General features: G+C 35.8%; 1 protein-coding gene across 7 annotated transcripts in view; it reads right to left on the reverse strand.

The window, feature by feature from the left end:
* Nucleotides 1-17,576, reverse strand: part of PPP3CB (protein phosphatase 3 catalytic subunit beta) — a 50,611-nt gene that overhangs the window by 12,840 nt on the left and 20,195 nt on the right. For 6 of the 7 annotated variants that reach the window (XM_070432977.1, XM_070432973.1, XM_070432979.1 and 3 more), the window contains exons 5-10: nt 16,585-16,730; nt 16,181-16,320; nt 15,999-16,076; nt 15,799-15,893; nt 12,912-13,037; nt 3,041-3,118 (exon numbers count right to left, since the gene is read on the reverse strand). In XM_070432977.1, coding sequence (XP_070289078.1) covers nt 3,041-3,118; nt 12,912-13,037; nt 15,799-15,893; nt 15,999-16,076; nt 16,181-16,320; nt 16,585-16,730 — 663 coding nt within the window. The remainder of the gene's footprint in view (nt 1-3,040; nt 3,119-12,911; nt 13,038-15,798; nt 15,894-15,998; nt 16,077-16,180; nt 16,321-16,584; nt 16,731-17,576) is intronic. The other variant, XM_070432974.1, reaches the window with a different exon arrangement.

Below are 17,576 nucleotides of genomic sequence, written 5' to 3' on the forward strand. Positions count from 1 at the left end.
ATAAGCATAACTTATCATCGACAGGGAAAATATTGATAAGACACATTAAATCTCAGAACTATAATAATAGTACTTTATATTTCCAATCAAATTTCCAAAAGATTTAGTGTCTATATTCATATAAATCACAGGTATTTAAACCACATACTATCCTAGACTTAACAGAAACTTTTTTTCTTTTTATTATAGGAAGAGGACTGAAGCATTACCTATTATTGCTCCTATTTAACATACTATTAGCAATATTGATATAATTTTTAAAGTTAAAAGGGAACAATATAGAAAATAAATAGTATCAGCTTTTTGATAATGACTTATTTTTAAGTTAAGAGAAACAAAATAAAAATTATCATAGGTTGTAATTTTTCTGATCTAAGCTGTTGAACATTGGATAAACCCACAAATATGTCATTACTTTATATATTCTGAGATAACCAGCTATAATAGTAATAAGAATATAAAATATTAAAGTATTAATTTAACTTGAGAATAACAGATTTTTTCCAAAGAAAAATTATAATTTTAAATGGAATAATTATGTATTAAATAGAGTAATTATAGTAAGATAGTAAGTGAACTAACTATTTAGAGCAAAAGAGCTTGATCTTAGTTTGGAAAACTAAATTTTTTTAAACTTCCTAGATTTAGATATTGTTTTTTGTTAATTCTCACCCAACGATATTTTTCTGTTGATTTTTAGAGAGAGTGGAGGGAGAAGAGACAGAGAGAAACATCAATGTGAGAGAGACACCTCAATTGGTTGTCTCCCGCATGAGCTCCGACCAGAGCCAGGGATAGAACCTGCACCCGAGCTAAGTGCCCTTGACCGTAATCAAACCCAGGACCCTTCAGTCTGAGGGCCAACGCTCTATCCACTGACCCAAAAGGCTAGGGCTAGATATGGTTTTAATATAACCCAATGAAAACTCATAGTAGGTATTTCACAGAATTTGGCAAATTAACACAAAAATGTATCTGAAAATATTAGTGGGCTATGTACCAAAAATTATTTCAGTCACATCAATACCTATAACATTATGAAGTAGTTACCATTATCTTCATTTGGAAGATAAGAAAATTGAGGCTCAGAAAGGTTGAGTAACTTACTGAGGCCACATAGCCATTATAAGGAACTAGAATCTGAACCCAGACCTAGCCTTAAAAAGGAGGTAGCAGAACAGGGAAAAGAAATACTTAATTAAAACTATTTAAAAATTGTATAGCCCAGCCAGCGTGGCTCAGTGGTTGAGCGTCAACCTATGAACCAGGAGGTCACAGTTTGATTCCTGGTGTGGGCACATGCCTGGGTTGTGGGCTTGGTCCCCAGTGGGGGGCATGCAGGAGGCAGTCAATCAGTAATGATTGCTCATCATTGATGTTTCTATCTTTCTCTCCTCCTTTCCTCTCTGAAATCAATAAAAAAATATTTTTAAAAAATTGTATGGAAAAGACAAATATGAAACATATCAAAATTAAAAACTTGTACACAAACATGAAAAAGAGAGATAATCAAAATAAGGAAAAATAAGTATTATTCAGTAAAGCGCTCCCCCCCCCGCAAACTACATAATTTATTTTACTCTAACAAACTAGAGTGAAAAAAAAGCATATCTCTGCCTGCCACCAACAGATGGCAATTGCAGACACTTGCACACAGATACTTTGAACAGACGGGCCTACAACAGGGTTTAAGAATCAAACCTGTTTGTAAATAGAGAAATATCAAAATAGTTTTTACTCAGATTTTACTTGATAAGTGGTCAACTGAAATGGATGGTTTACACTGTTAGAAAAGTAGACAGTAATTTCTTCCCTTAACTTCAAGGAAATGTAAATTAAATGTAAATTAAACCAACTATAATTTCTTACTATACAGCCACCAAGCAAAATAAGTAAAAATGAGCAAAATCCAATGAGGTGGGCCTGTGGAGAAATAGATCTATGGATTCGTTGCTAGAAGCACTTCATACTGGTTCAATTCTTCTGCAAAGTAATCTGGCAATTCATAGCTAAAATAATAAAGCTAAAATTTATATTCTTTACTCTATAATTCTCTTCTAGAAATTTATTCCAAGAAGGAAAATAAAAACTATTGTACAAATGTTTATTATGTTATTCATAATAGGATATCTTAAGTTATCCAAATGCCAAAAAATATGAAATTAACTATGAAAACTATTATATATTAATATACTTAGAAATAAGTAGTGATTAAATTTTACCAATATACAAACCATGTTTAATACATGGGAACATTTTATATACTGCTTATAACTATGAAAAGTATGCTACAACAAAGATATGAAGGGATATGGAAGAAAATAAAGTTTTTAGCTTATAAGTTATTTATGTACTTATTTACTCAATGAATTAAGTTTAAATAAATATTTAAATTTAAAAGTTTAAAATAAAAATTTCAAAACAAAAAATAAAAGGAATTTTCTGTATCTGCAGTATTAATTTATACTACAAATGCACATTAGGTACACAGGCTGGTTGGCTTTCATAAGAACTAACAACCCTGTATTGGTATAACCTTGTTTCTATGGAAAATATGCTTTCTGAATCTCAAACTTAACCAGCATGTGATTTCTTAGAACACAACCACTCACTCATAAGTTGGGACAACCTACTTTTCTTTTTGGAAAGAAGTAACAACAAAATTTTGATGCACTAAGCAATGTTGTGCCAATAAAACAAAGAGCATTTTTATCCTTCCTTCTCTAAGCAGTGTCTATATTCATGAAGAACCACATCCTTTTACACCTTCAGTTTTCCTTTCCTTCTGTTCTTTCTTCCAAATTCTCCTTTCCCCAAAATTCATCTTCCTCCCCATACAAACAAATGAACAAAAATAAAATCATTAAAGTTATTTTAAAAATCTTAAAATAAATAGTATCTGAAAAAGTGACTGTTACTTATCAAATAGCATAGTCATTTGAGATCAATGACTATATTTTGCAAAAGAGTGTGTACTGAAGCTGGCAGTTCAAAAGATACCATTTCACAATGAAAAAAATAGTAAAATGAATAATCATACCATCAAACTGGTCTTCACCTTCAGTCATCAGTTCATCATCAGAGCAAATACTCAGAACATTTACCAACATTTCTGTCACTATTCCAAAGGAAAAAAAGAAAACACAAAGTTACACATTAACTGCTTACATTCAACTATCTACATATATATACACAGCAACTATTTATATAAATGGTCAAATGATTAACCCAAGACTAACACATTCTGATAGAAGGAATGACGAAATTAAAAGACATAAAGGCTTTCAAAATGAAAGAAATTCAATGGATAACAATTCTGAGATTCTTTTTTTTTTTATTGCTAAAAGTATTACAAAGGGTATTACATATGTGTCCTCCCCCTCCCCCCCCCCGCCCTTGACAATTCCCTGGCCTCCCTTACCCCCCAGTGTCTTATGTCCATTGGTTATGCTTATATGCATGCATACAAGTCCTTTGGTTGATCTCTTACCCCCCTCCCTCCTGCCCCCCAACCCTCCCTGGCCTTCCCGCTGCAGTTTGACAATCAGTATGAGGCAGCTCTGCCTCTGTATCTATTATTGTTCAAAAGTTTGTAATGGTCTTTATTATCCATGAATGAGTGAGATCATGTGGTATTTTTCCTTCATTGACTGGCTTATTTCACTTAGCATAATGCTCTCCAGTTCCATCCATGCTGTTGCAAATGGTAAGAGTTCCTTCTTTTTTACAGCAGCATAGTATTCCATCATGTAGATGTACCACAGTTTTCTAATCCATTCATCTACTGATGGGCACTTAGGCTGTTTCCAGATCTTAGCTATGGTGAATTGTGCTGCTATGAACATACGGGTGCACATATCCTTTCTGATTGGTGTTTCTGGTTTCTTGGGATATATTCCTAGAAGTGGGATCATAGGGTCAAATGGGAGTTCCATTTTTAGTTTTTTGAGGAAACTCCATACTGTCTTCCATAGTGGCTGCACCAGTCTGCATTCCCACTGAGAGAGATTCTTTATGGAATAAATTTTTAGGTCTCTCAGGGGGAAAAAAAGAAGTCCAACAGAGATTAAAAAAAACACACACACCATCTACATATATACATTTAAATTCCTCATTTATGGATACAGCATTAAGGAGTAAGAAAAAAAATCATAGCACAGTTCCACTGTTGCAAAAAAGTCCTAGGATTCAATCTCTCTCTTAAAATTTCATTTAAATTATTTATTGTTTAAAGTATTACACATGTCTCCTTTTCCCCCCATTGACCTTTCCCCGGAGGACTCTTAAAATCTGGCTCCAGCCCTAACTGGTTTGTCTCAGTGGATAGAGAGTTGGTCTGTGGACTGAAGGGTCCCAGGTTTGATTCCAGTCAAGGGCATGTACCTTGGTTGCGGGCACATCCCCAGTGGGGGGTGTGCAGGAGGCAGCTGATCCATGTTTCTCTCTAACTCTCTATCCCTTTCCCTTCCTCTCTGTAAAAAAATCAATAAAATAAAAATATTAAAAAAAAAAATCTGGCTCCAACAACTCTCCTGAAACTGAATTCTTAAGATTACCAATTATTATCTAACAACCTGAATCCATAATTTGTTCTTAGGCTTAATTCACCTTTACCATTCTATATATTTTTCTCTTGGTTTCCAGAATTCTACTCTTATGGTTTTTCTACCTTTAGACTACCCTCCCACCCCCCAAATTTGGATATTCTGAAGATTCTCTCTGCAGTCATGTTCTTTTTATATACTCAAATTTCTTAGTGATTCTATTACTATATAGTTTAAAGTATCAACTTTTTGAAGATAATTCCAAATTCTGTATCACCAGTCTTGACCTTTCTTGCAAAATGGATTTCCTTGCTGGTTTTATTGGCAACCATCAAACTATTTGTATATTGTCTGTTTCCCCCTACTAGAATGAAAGCTTCATGAGTGCAGGGGACTGTTTTGTTTGCTGCTGTATCCCCAGAGCCTAGAACAGTGCCTGGCACATGATAGGCACTCAATAAGTATCTGACAGATGAGTAAATAAAAAAGAAAGGTATAATAAATTTCAATTAATAAGTAAAAATGTCTATTCAATCTTCTGATGGCAACTAGAAATGGACAGCTCTGGGATTCATATATGAAAGTCCAATCCCTACTCTCCAAAAGCTTATTAACTACTGAAGAATATATATGTGTGTATATTATATATGCATGCCACAGAAGAGTGATGAGCATAGCACTATGCTGTAAGTATATAGAGGTATGCCAAAGATATGCTAGGGAAAGGAAAGCTTTTGGTAAAGAATCATGAGGTAGGAGTTTACCCAGGTGTAAAGGGCAGATAAGACATTCTAAAACAAAAGTTAGAAAAACATGAAGTAGTCATATAGATCAATGGGATACAACTAAGAGTTCAGACATAAAACCTCACATTTAAGATCAATTGATTTTTGACAGGGGTGCTAAAAAAATTCAGTGGGGAAACAATAGTCTCTTCAACAAATGGTGTGGAGGAACTGAGTATCCACATGCAAAGAATGAAATTGCACATACTTACCACTTCACATCATACACAAAAATTTACTCAAATTGGATCAAAGACCTAAATATATCTGATAAGGGACTTGCATCTAAAATATATAAAGAATTCTTACAACTAAATAATAAGACAAATAATCCATTAAAATGAATAAAGGATTCAAATAAACATTTCTTTTTTAAAAATATATTTTTATTGATTTCAGAGAGGAAGAGAGAGAGTGAGAGAAACATCAATGATGACAGAGAATCATTGATCAGCTGCTTCCTGCATGTCCCACACTGGGGATCAACCCAGGAACCTGAGCATATGCCCCGATAGGGAATCAAGCCATGACTCCTGGTTCATAGGTCAATACTCAACCACTGAGCTATGCTGGCTGGGCCAAATAAACATTTCTTCAAAGAAAATATTCAAATGGCCAATAGGCACATGATAATATTTTCAACCTCATTATTCATTAGGAAAATACAAATCAAAGCTACAGTGACAGATAACTTCATATCCAATATGATGACTATAATAACACGATAAATAATAAATGAAAGTTGGCAAGGAAATGAAAATATTGGAACTATTATATACTGCCAGAGAGATTGTAAAATGGTACAGCTGCTTTGGAAAAGAGTTTGGTCAATCCTCCAAAGGTTAAACATCCATATGACCCAGCAATTTTACTTCCAGTTCTATACCTAAGAAAAGTGAAAACATATATCCACACAAATACTTGTACACAAATGTTCATCACAGCATATATATATATATATATATATATATATATAAAAGCCAAGCGACTGGAACAACCAGAATGACCAGTTGCTATGACGTGCACTGCAGCTAGGCTGGCCCGGGGAAGGGCCATGTGAGGTTGGGGGGGGCCCCAATCGGCACCCCTCGACCTCCCATGGCCCCTCCCCCAACCAGCCCAGCCCTGATCGGCCCCCATCAAGATAGGCCGGCCGGACCTCACCCATGCATGAATTCGTGCACTGGGCCTCTAGTTATTCACAATAGTTAAAAAGTGGAAACAATCAACTGTCCATCCGCTGATGAATGGATAAACAAAATGTGGCATAGACATACAACAGAATATAATTTGGTCACAAAAAGGAATGAAGTACTTATTCATGCTACAACAGGGGTGAACCTTGAAAATATTATGGAAAGAAGCCAGTCACAAAAGACCACATATTGATTATATGATTCCGTTTATAGAAAATGTTCAGAATAGGCAAATCTATGAAGACAGAAAGTAGATTAGTGGTTGTTTAGGGCTGGCAAGGAGAGGTGGAAGGAAATGAGGAGTGACTGCTAATGGATACAGGGTTTCTTTGAAGAATGATGAAAACGTTTCAAAATTGATTGTGTTAAAAGATGCACAATTCTGTGAATATAGTAAGAAAACATTGGATCGTACAATTTGAACAGGTTAACTGTACAGCATATGAATTACCTCCATGAAACTATTATGAAAACATACAGAAAAAGTGTGAAGGCGTGAAACTGAGAGAGCACAATACATTTAGGAGATTGGCTGTGCTGTGCTGTGTTATGGCTAGAACATAGAGAATATGAAATAGAAAGGCAAGATATTGGGCTAAAGAGAAAGTAGGGAAAGTCCAAAAACCTTGTGTGACAGGTTAAAGTTTATCTTGAAAGCTACCAGAGGGAGAGGAAGCTGACTAGTGACATAAAGGATGTTTGAGTGCTCTTAAGAGCCCAGCTAGCCCAGCTGGATTGGCTCTGTGGTTGAGCATTGACCTATGAGCCAGGAGGTCACTGGTTCCATTCCTGGTCAGGGCAAATGCCCGCATGGCAGGCTCAATCCCCAGTAGGGGGTGTGCAAGAGATAGCTGATCAATGATTCTCTTTCATCATTGATATTTCTATCTCTCTCTCCCTCTTCCTTCCTCTCTGAAATCAATTAAAAGAAAAAAATATATATAGATAGATATATGTATATATATATTTTTTAAGAGCCCAGCTAATGCTAGAAATCAAAGGGTGGTACCTATTTATAAGGCTGTATAAATATCTTCAGCAGTGCTCTATACCCTGGCTATAAGAACAGAGATAATAGATGGCTGGACTTTACTGGGGCCGAGTTATAGGACAAGCGAAATAGAAAAACAAGAGATAAAGGAGTATGAGGGTGTACTAAGAAGGAAGAGAGGGAAGGAGGGCTCTGACTAAAAAGAACAGACATGGTCGAAGGCTTAGTGATTCCAATGAAGCTTATATAACCAGAATGAGGGATTGCTAGAATAACAGGGGTTTTCATCAGAGGGTGTTAATGATAGTGTCATATCATTACCAGATTCAAAACATCCAAGTTATCTTTAACCATTCCCTCCCCTTAAACATGCATTAGTGTTAAGTCTCACTAATTCTACTTCTACAATTCTTGCAGTTCTCCCCTGCTTTCCATTCCTAATCCTACCAGAGCTTCATTATGTTTCCATTTGAATCTTGATGTAGCTTCATAACAGGTCTCCCAACCTTTAGTCTTTCTTCCAGTCCAAAATAATTTTTCTAAATAACTATCATGGTCATATTCTGTTTCAATTGCTCCCCACCATTTATGAAAGTTCCAAATTCTCTGTATGGTGACCAAGAGCCTCATGCTCTAGTCATGACTTAGCTTTTCATTATTTTCCTCTACTGTCTTCCATACATCTTACTAGCTAATCAGACTGAACCCCTCAACGTTTGCCAGTGACCTTATGCTTTCTTGCTTTCAGACTTAGGTTCAGGAAGTTCTCTTACCTAGAATTCTCATGCCCATATGTACCAGCACAATTCCACCATTCTTCGAGTCCCAGACCAATGATACTTTAATCCATCTGACAAATATAATTTCTTTTCTCTCTTAATGGCTATAAAACTATGCTTGTCTAAGACTGCTCACTGTATTATATTTTATAATTATTTATGTAGCTTAAATCCCTTATTAATCTGCAAAGAATCATATCTTACTTTATTTTTGTATCCTAAGTACCTTGAATAAAACACACTTTCAAAAGAACATCTGGTAAAGGAATAAATCTTACAAGTATGACCTTCTATGGAAGATCACAACATAGTGGATCCTCTAGAACAGAGGTTCTTAAACTGAGCCAATAAACCCGAGGGGACTAACCAATTGACTTCAACGTCCTGAAGATGTTATGTATATGTACAGATGTAAGCATATTTGTACATGAATTTTTCTGGGGCAAAAGTCCTTTTCATCAGATTCTCAAAAGGGTTTTAGCTCAACCAGTGTGGCTTAGTGATTGAGCATCGACCAATGAACCAGAAGGTCACAGATCGATTCCAGGTCAGGGCACATGCCCGGGTTGAGGGCTCGATCACCAGTGGGGAGTGTGCAGGAAGCTTGATTCTCTCTCATCATTGGCGTTTCTATCTTTCCCTCTCCCCTTCCTCTCTGAAATAAATTTTTAAAAAATTGTTTTATATTTAAAAAATTGTTTGTGCAGTTACGTTAATCTAAAAAGGAATCCTTAGAATAAACGTTTTTCCATTTTCTAAAACATTTATAGATATAAAAAAAAACCCCAGCTGAGATTTGATTACAAATATCTGAAGTGTGGGTTGGGGAGCTGTGGATGGGAATATAAATGACACAATATTGGCCATGATAACTGTTGGAGTAATTGGTTCATGGGAACTCATCTTATTAGTCACTCTGCCTTTGTACATGTTGGAAATTTCAACTTTATTTTTTAATGGAAAAAAAAAAAAAAAAGCCCTCAAAAGGTTAAAAACACAGCATGTATCAAACTTTAGGATTAAACCAGCCTCTCAGGAAGGCTCTGGCTTATGTAGTTGCTTCCCAGGAACTAAACCAAAGTCACACTGGCTTATCTGAAGTAGAACAAATGAAACATCATTTGCTGCTTTCCATACCAAAAGAAAAGTTTTACTAAAATCAAGTAGTTAGGCTATCTAAATAATTAACATGCATTAAAATGAAAAAATATGCAACGAGTTTGAGAAAATTTTCTTACTGTGCTCAACATTGCATATAATATTAAATTTTAAGCTTCACGTTTTTATTTTTATTTATTTTTAGTATTTTTATTGATTTTTAGAGAGAGAGGAAGGAAGAGGGAGAGAAGCATCCATCAGCTGCCTCCTGCACGCCCTCTACCAAGGATTGAGCCCAAAATCCAGGCATGTGATCTCACTGGGAACTGAACCAGCAATCTTTTGGGGCACAAGATGATGCCCAACCAACTGAGCCACACCAGCCAGGGCCTGAGCTTCACATTTTTAGAAAGACATGAGTAATTTAGAGAAGATTCATAGATATACAACAAAAATGGTCAAGATGAATACTTCCTGATCTTGTAATAGACTAGAGGCCTGGTGCATGAATTCATGCATGGGTGGGGTCCGGCCGGCCCACCTTGATCAGGGCCTATTGGGCCAGGCCGACTGGAGGGAGGGGCCACAGGCGGTTGGCTGGCTGGCCCCACCCACTGATTGAACTCTGGGTCGAAGGGGACAATTTGCATATTAGCCTTTTATTATATAGGACCAGTGGCCCGGTGCACAAAATTTGTGCATGGGTGTGGGGGTGTCCCTCAGCCCAGCCTCCACTCTCTCCAATCTGGGACCCCTCGGGGGATGTCCGACTGCCGGTTTAAACTGACAGTCGGACATCACTCTCGCAATCTGGGACCACTGGCTCCTAACCACTCACCTGCCTGCCTGATCACCCCAACCACTCTGCCTGCCAGCCTGCTCGCTCCCAACTGCCCCTGCACTGGCCTTCTCACCCCCAACTGCCCCCCATTGCCGGCCTGATCACCCCCAACTGCCGCCCCCCCCGCCGGCCTCATGGCCCCTAACTGCCCCCCCCCGCCAGCCTGCTCTCCCCCAGCTGCCCTCATGGCCCCCAACTGACCCCCTTGCCAGCCTGCTCACCCCAAACTGCCCTCCCCTCCTGGCCTGATCACCCCTAACCGCCTCTGCCTCGGCCTGCCACCATGGCTTTGTCCGGAAGGTCTCCTGATCTAATTAGCATATTACCCTTTTATTAGTATAGATAAGATGATTTAGAGTGGCAAAAGAAAGCCCTGGATGGTGTGGCTCAGTTGGTTGGGGCAGCATTCTGTACACCAAAAGGTGGCAGGTTTGATTCCAGGTCAGGGCACATGCCCAGGTTGTGGGTAGGTTGTGGGTTCAATCCCCAGTCAGGGCCCATGCGGGAGGCAACCAATTAATGTTTCTCTCTCTCTTTTCCCTTCCTCTCTCTATAAGTAAAAAATTAGAGTGGCAAAAGAAGAATAAAAGATCACTTAGTAACAGACTTCAAATGTAGAAATACTGCTAGAAATCTGTTCTCCATCTTCATTTATGAGAGATCAACTGAAAGATTAAATTTTCTCATCTTTCAAAAGGAGTTAGACTACATGATTGTTAAGTTCATTATGAGCTCTAAAATTCTGTGATGTCCTAGTTTTTTGGTCTCCCCACCCCCCCCCTTTTTTTTTGATGTCCTGGTTCTTGATAGATACATTACTTGAGAAAAACTATTCTCAACTATTTCTTTCCTTGTTTAAACACTTATAGCAATTAGGTGTAAATATTTCCTTATTGTGGAAGCATCAGAGAATCAAATTAGAATTTATAAAATGTCCATATTCCTTTTACTTTACCCTTCCTGCTCTCTCTACCCCCCATTCCACTGATATTATCCTATGTAATAAAAGCTTAATATGCTAAGCGTCCGACCGTTCAACCAGTCGCTATGACACGCATTGACCACCAGGGGGCAGATGCTCCAACTGGTAGGTTAGCTTGCTGCTGGGGTCCGGCCAATTGGGACTGGAGCCCTCCTGTGGTCCCTCCCCAGCCCCAATCGTGCACTGGTGGGGTCCCTCGGCCTGGCCTGTGCCCTCTTGCAATCCAGGACCCTCGGGGGATGTAGGAGAGCCAGTTTTGGCCCGATCCCTGCAGGCCAGGCCGAGGGACCCCACCAGTGCACAAACCTGTGCACTGGGCCTCTAGTATTGGAATAGTTGAGTTGCAATCTAGCTTGGAGATAGGAGAATGAGCAAGATGAATTCTTAAATTACTTTAGCCTGATGATGCTATGATTGAACTATTTCTCATATACCAAAGATAGAAGGTTATAGTGTAATCCATCCCTTGCACCTAAGCCCTTTACTGGCCCCCTTCTCAAATGCTAAAGTGGGTAATTCTATCTCTATATTAATTTAATGCTGACCTATTAAGTAACTACAAAGACTGAAGGCAATCTAAAAAAAAACAAAACAAAAAAACCAATTTGACATGCACAGTTTAAGTATTAACTCTAAATTTTAGAACCAAAAATTGCCGGCAAAAGTACCATATCTAAAACAGAAAGAAACATTTTGTAACATGAAAGAGGTGAGAAAAAATAGAGAAGGTTATAGAACAAAATGTTTTCCAATCATGTCTGTACTCTCATACTCTTCCACATATGGAAACTAAGGCATTGCCTTGTGGAAAAATTAACGCAGGGGTCCTCAAACTTTTTAAACAGGGGGCCAGTTCACTGTCCCTCAGACCGTTGGAGGGCCGGACTATAGTTTAAAAAAAAACTATGAACAAATTCCTATGCACACTGCACATATCTTATTTTGAAGTAAAAAAAACAAAAGGGGAACAAATACAATATTTGTATTTGCATGTGGCCCGCGGGCCGTAGTTTGAGGATCCCTGAATTAATGCAAAATTGGAAAAGGAGAAAGTGATAAAGTAAGCTTAAGAATTCTATAGAACAAGGACAAAATATAGAAACAAAATTTCTTAAATAGCATTTATATTCTCTTTAAAAGCCTATTAAGTATATACCAATAGATATTCTTCTAAATATCTTAGAGAAGCACCACTAAAATTGCATACGTACATATTTTTATATGGAATATTAAGTTAGAACCTGAATTTTTCTTTATTTTTCTCAGAGTACAGAACTGCTATAAAATGACTAACATTGCCCAAAACAAGGCCTATTAAATTCTCCCATGAATTGCTATGACATTCCCAAAAATTGTTGTTAAAACATACAACAGTGTCCTTTACAAAGCAAAGCTATCCCTCTACACCTTCATAAAAGATTTAAGCTAAAGAAAAAAAGATAGAAAACCCAACAGCTGAAGACAACATTGGGCTATTTATAAGTCTTCTCCCAATCCCCCAGACACACTCCCATGGAGGCTGTAAACAGCTAACTAAAATATCTTTGAGGCCTTCATATCCACACCCACTGACACAAGTAGAGTTGTACCCACAGTGAAACTAGACTTCAGCTTCTTTAGCAAGTATATGCCTGCAATAGTAAACTGGAGTAAATGTAACAATAATAAAACAATTTTTTAAAATTAAAATTATACCTTTTTCTCCAACAAATGGTAAAGACCATGTGAAGACATCCATAAAATTGGGCAACCAGTAAGGATGTGGAGAACAGTTAAATTGTCGAATATTCATCACATTATTTTCATACTTTAATACAGCAGCTGCAAGATAAGTATAAATGTCAATGTAACAATTTGTGTTTAGCTCCAAAAGTCTAAAACACATAAAAGCAGAAAAATATCTTTTTAATGGGGTGAGGAATCAAGGGATGAGTAGAATGAGGGCTAGTAGAGGAAGGTAGGCACTAATTTTTAATAACACATTTTCTGTTTTTTAACCCTTTTATGTACGGCATAGTCAAATTTTGTTATTATTAATAAATATTCTATTCTTTTTTAAATGTTTGTTTTACTTTATAATCCAATTATAAATATACACTTTTATTAAATCCAAAATTGTGAAAACTCAATTTATAGAGGAAACACAGAATGGCAATGAACAATTTTCTAGGTTTAAAAGTTAATTTAAGTTACAGGAATTTAAGAGAGTCTTTTTAGTTGTAGGCAACCTAAAAAGGATAGCTGAATGGTAATAAAGAAAAACAAAACAGAAAACAAAAAATGTAATGTGAAACATTTTATTTATAAATGTAAATATATTTATTTCATTTAATATGGAAAATCAAGTGAAACTACTACAAAGAAATATTTTACTTCATTTAGAAAAACCCATCCCTAAAGTACCAGAAGAGGGAATATTATAGCCAAATAACTCAAAGATAACATATTCATCTCAATTTTAGGTATCTTTCTAATGTTTCAATATGTTAATATAAATAATATCTTAAATTAACTGATGTATGTTAGATGGGCTAGGTTCTAATCTAAGCTACAGTACATACTAGCTTCACCATGCTTGGTAAATTATTTAATTAATCTATTTCTCATTTATATAAAGGACTAGTATGTCCAACTTGCCTACCTCAGAAGTTTGTTTTAAGATCAGAGAATAATGTATTTTGCATGAAAATACATAAAAGTATAAAATACTTTGCAGATATTATAATTATGTGGAGACTTTTTTTTCATTTGAATAAAAAGCACTAAAATGCAGATGTTAAATTCCAAGATTTGAGATTCTGGCTAATATAGAATCACAACTAACATGTTTGTTTCTTTTATGAAATTCCCATGAAATAAAAGTATTTTAAATTTAGCCTCAGAAATTAAAAGCTGATACCAACTTTTCAGCTTAAAAAAAAGGAGAATCTAGAAAATTGTCTTACATAGAGAATGAAACATTACAAACATACGCATACCACATAAGCACTCAGATCATTAACACTATGTACAGACTCAGAACTACCAAGAGACATTTGATTTTGACAAGACAGATTCAATGGTTTGAGTTTCTTTTCTGAGTACTAAGAAAAGTGATCCCTTAACCTCCTGAGTCTAACTGGCAAAGGACAACTGTAAGGTAGTAGTCAAACGAGCACTGAACACTAGCTTCGTTAATACTGACAAGAGGAAGTCACAATTAAGAAATGAGGGCACTAGTAGAAAGTTAAATGTAGCATTTGATTCTGTTCTTGAGAATGTAATCAAAACTTAAGGTTGGTTTCTCCTAAAAAATGAAGACATACCTCATAAGGTATTTTTACAAAAGTCAAAATTTACAAACCAAAATACAATTTTAAATATTTTAGCACTGGCATAATTGTTAGAGGCTGCATTGATGCCAGCTTCTAAAGATGAGCAACTCAATTAGCATCAATAGTTTGGTTGATTTGGTAATTAACATAGTATTAAGTTCCTGCAGCACGTTCTGTATCAAAGTTATTATATAGCGTTCTACAGTTTGACCACCTCTGGCAAATGTTTTAATCTTTTAACCATCACCTCCAATTATCCAAAGAACTCTTTCTCACTCTGCTCCTCTTCTGAACTCACACTAGGACCCATATTTAACAATGACCTCATTATCTCTCTAAATGTACTTTTATAGTCTGTTCTTTCTTCCTGGCACATCCACTCCAGTCTGATCCTTGAAACTATGGCATAGTACACTGAATTCCAGACACATCAAGAGAGAATAGGAGCTGACTTAATATCCTCTTCTGAAAATGTGAACTACGTAAACATACTCAAGCTCATCTTCAATGACCTTGGCACACACTTAACTAGATTAAAATCTTTTGATATCATCTGTCAAATAGCTATGTTCAAAGTTAAGTGAAACCCAATTACTATTACGCACACTTCAAATTTGAAGGGAAGGAGGGGGAATGGAAACCAATGGAATAGAAGGTAAAAAAAAAGATTAAGAAAAAGGAAGACAAAACAGTAAAAAGAAAAGAAAGGGAAGAATGTATCACTGAAAGGAGGTCAGAGCAAATGAATCAAAGAAAGCTCAATTACAAATCTTCATGGGGCGGTGATAAGACTGTGGAGGTAAAAGCAGGAAATAAGAAAGGGAAAGAGAACCTAGATCAGTGAACATAAAACAAGAAACACAATAAACTAAACAACTATACAATATAAATACACGAAATGGTCAAAGCAGCAGCAGTAGCTTTATGTAAACAAGAAAACATTCTCTTGATTATAAGGGGAAAGATTTAAGAAAGGGAAGTTTGAGAAAAATCATATTTGGTTTTGCTTGACGTACTTAACTCAGCATTCTTTTACAAGACAGCTTTTGTAAGTAACAAGTTGTGGAATGGTTACATATGACTTAAGTTTTACATTTTGGATTTTTATTTCTTGATCTCACCCCTCCCTTATATCTTACACCTTTTTATAAGGAGATTTGGGTAGTTATAGATTCAAACAATGCCCGCTTTCTATTATATTTTTTTTAAAAATAAGTCAATTAAAATGCTAAGTTGTTTAACAATTTTTTTTATCAACAACATCTTACCTTTATTATTGTAGACATCTAAGTAATTAGGTGCCGAAAAAATTGTTATTAATGAAGGGAACCCTGTAGTTTGACTTTTTCTGTACATTCTATAGCTGCAAAACAAATAGCTTAATATGCATCGTAAAGCATCAATCATTGTTACTAAGTTTGATTTGTACATAAGGTGTTAATTTGGGTCAGGGAAACAGAATTCTTACCCTGCATCTTGAGCTTCATGAGCTCTAATAATCGATAACAAATTATTGTTTTGCAAAAATTCACATACTGCTGGATAGCTGTGGGGGGAAAAGAGTAAATTAAGTAAAATAATGGTTTTCTATGTGAAGCATATTCTATTTTAACAACTAAAATGTGATTAAGCTTGGATATTTTTCCTTACTTATAAAAATAAGAACATCCTCGAACTGTATTGTGACTAAAGTGTTCCTGTGATTTTTCATTTCCAAAATCTTCAGAAGGATCAGACCATAACAAGTCACACATTGGTCCAAATGCAGGTGGCTCTTTGAATCTATCTAACTGTGAAAGAAAGAAAAGAAAGAAACAAACAGAAATAACTTGTCAAAAAGTGAGAACAGAATAGACATAGGAAAGTGATACCAACTTTGAATACTGTCCATACCACATTGTTTTGAATGGTTAGAAGGTATTTCCTTAAAATATCAGTATACTAATTTTTACCATACCTAATATTAGCAGTGAAGAGAAGTTTGAAGCATCTACTTTCTACCCAACAAAGTACTAAAGATAGGAGTCAACCTTGGAATTAAATTATGTACTTACTCTCCTAATATCATCCAGTGTGTGGATTTCTGGTGAAAGTCCACCATGAACACAAAGAAATTGTTGGTTTAGAAGTGCAGCAAGAGGCAGGCTATCAAAAGCTTCCATACAAGCTTCATAGACTCTTTCTGAATATTTAATTTTACCTAGAAAAAGGAAAAATTAAATTGAAAATTACATTACTAGTCGATCATTTTGAAAACATATGTACTTGACTATTAACACAAAGGCAAGGAAACGAAAGACAGAAAATAGCCAAGTGGGGGCCAGAGGTTGAGAACACGTGAAGGGGTGACTATAAAAGGCAGCAAGAGGAATTTATAAAATGGTATCATGACTGTGATGATGAGCAAAATCTCAAAATTAAACACAATAAAGAGTGAAGCAAGCATCTAGCTCTATAAAAATCAACAAAGATAATCAATGTTATCGGTCTTATACAAAATATTTGCTCTTCTAGATTTATTTTGGGTATGCAGCAGATAGTCATAAAATATTACTAAAAATAAGTTAAATCTCTAAAAATAGCTCAACCCTTCACCTTTTAAGCCAAGTAAAGCAAAATTAGAATTATACTTAAAGCTAAAACAGTTTTAATATTTTATTTTATTCTAAGTGTCAGTGACTACTTTGTTGTTATAAGCAAGACTACTATATCATCACTACAGAACTCAAGGTCAATCCAATTAAAAAATAAATAAAAGAAATATCTTTTTCATATGTTGAAGAAACAGAGGGGTTCAAATCCATAATCAATGCTTAAAATGGGCAGTGAAGCTGAAAATCAATATAACACAAGACAAAACTCCACCAAATCAAACTTGTCATTTACTTTTAAGATAGCATACCATCCTTTCACTCTTTTATACCTTTAAATGCCTAGATAGTTTGTTTTTGGTGGAATTTGGGTGAGTGGTTTGTTAATTATCTAAAGAGGGGGAGTGTAGTTCCTATTTTCCTTTTTAATATTGTAACATTCAAATGAGAAAATC

The sequence above is a fragment of the Myotis yumanensis genome, unplaced genomic scaffold (assembly GCF_028538775.1).
Source record: "Myotis yumanensis isolate MYYU_CA2020_CCGP unplaced genomic scaffold, mMyoYum1.0.hap1 SCAF_13, whole genome shotgun sequence".
Taxonomy (NCBI): domain Eukaryota; kingdom Metazoa; phylum Chordata; class Mammalia; order Chiroptera; family Vespertilionidae; genus Myotis; species Myotis yumanensis.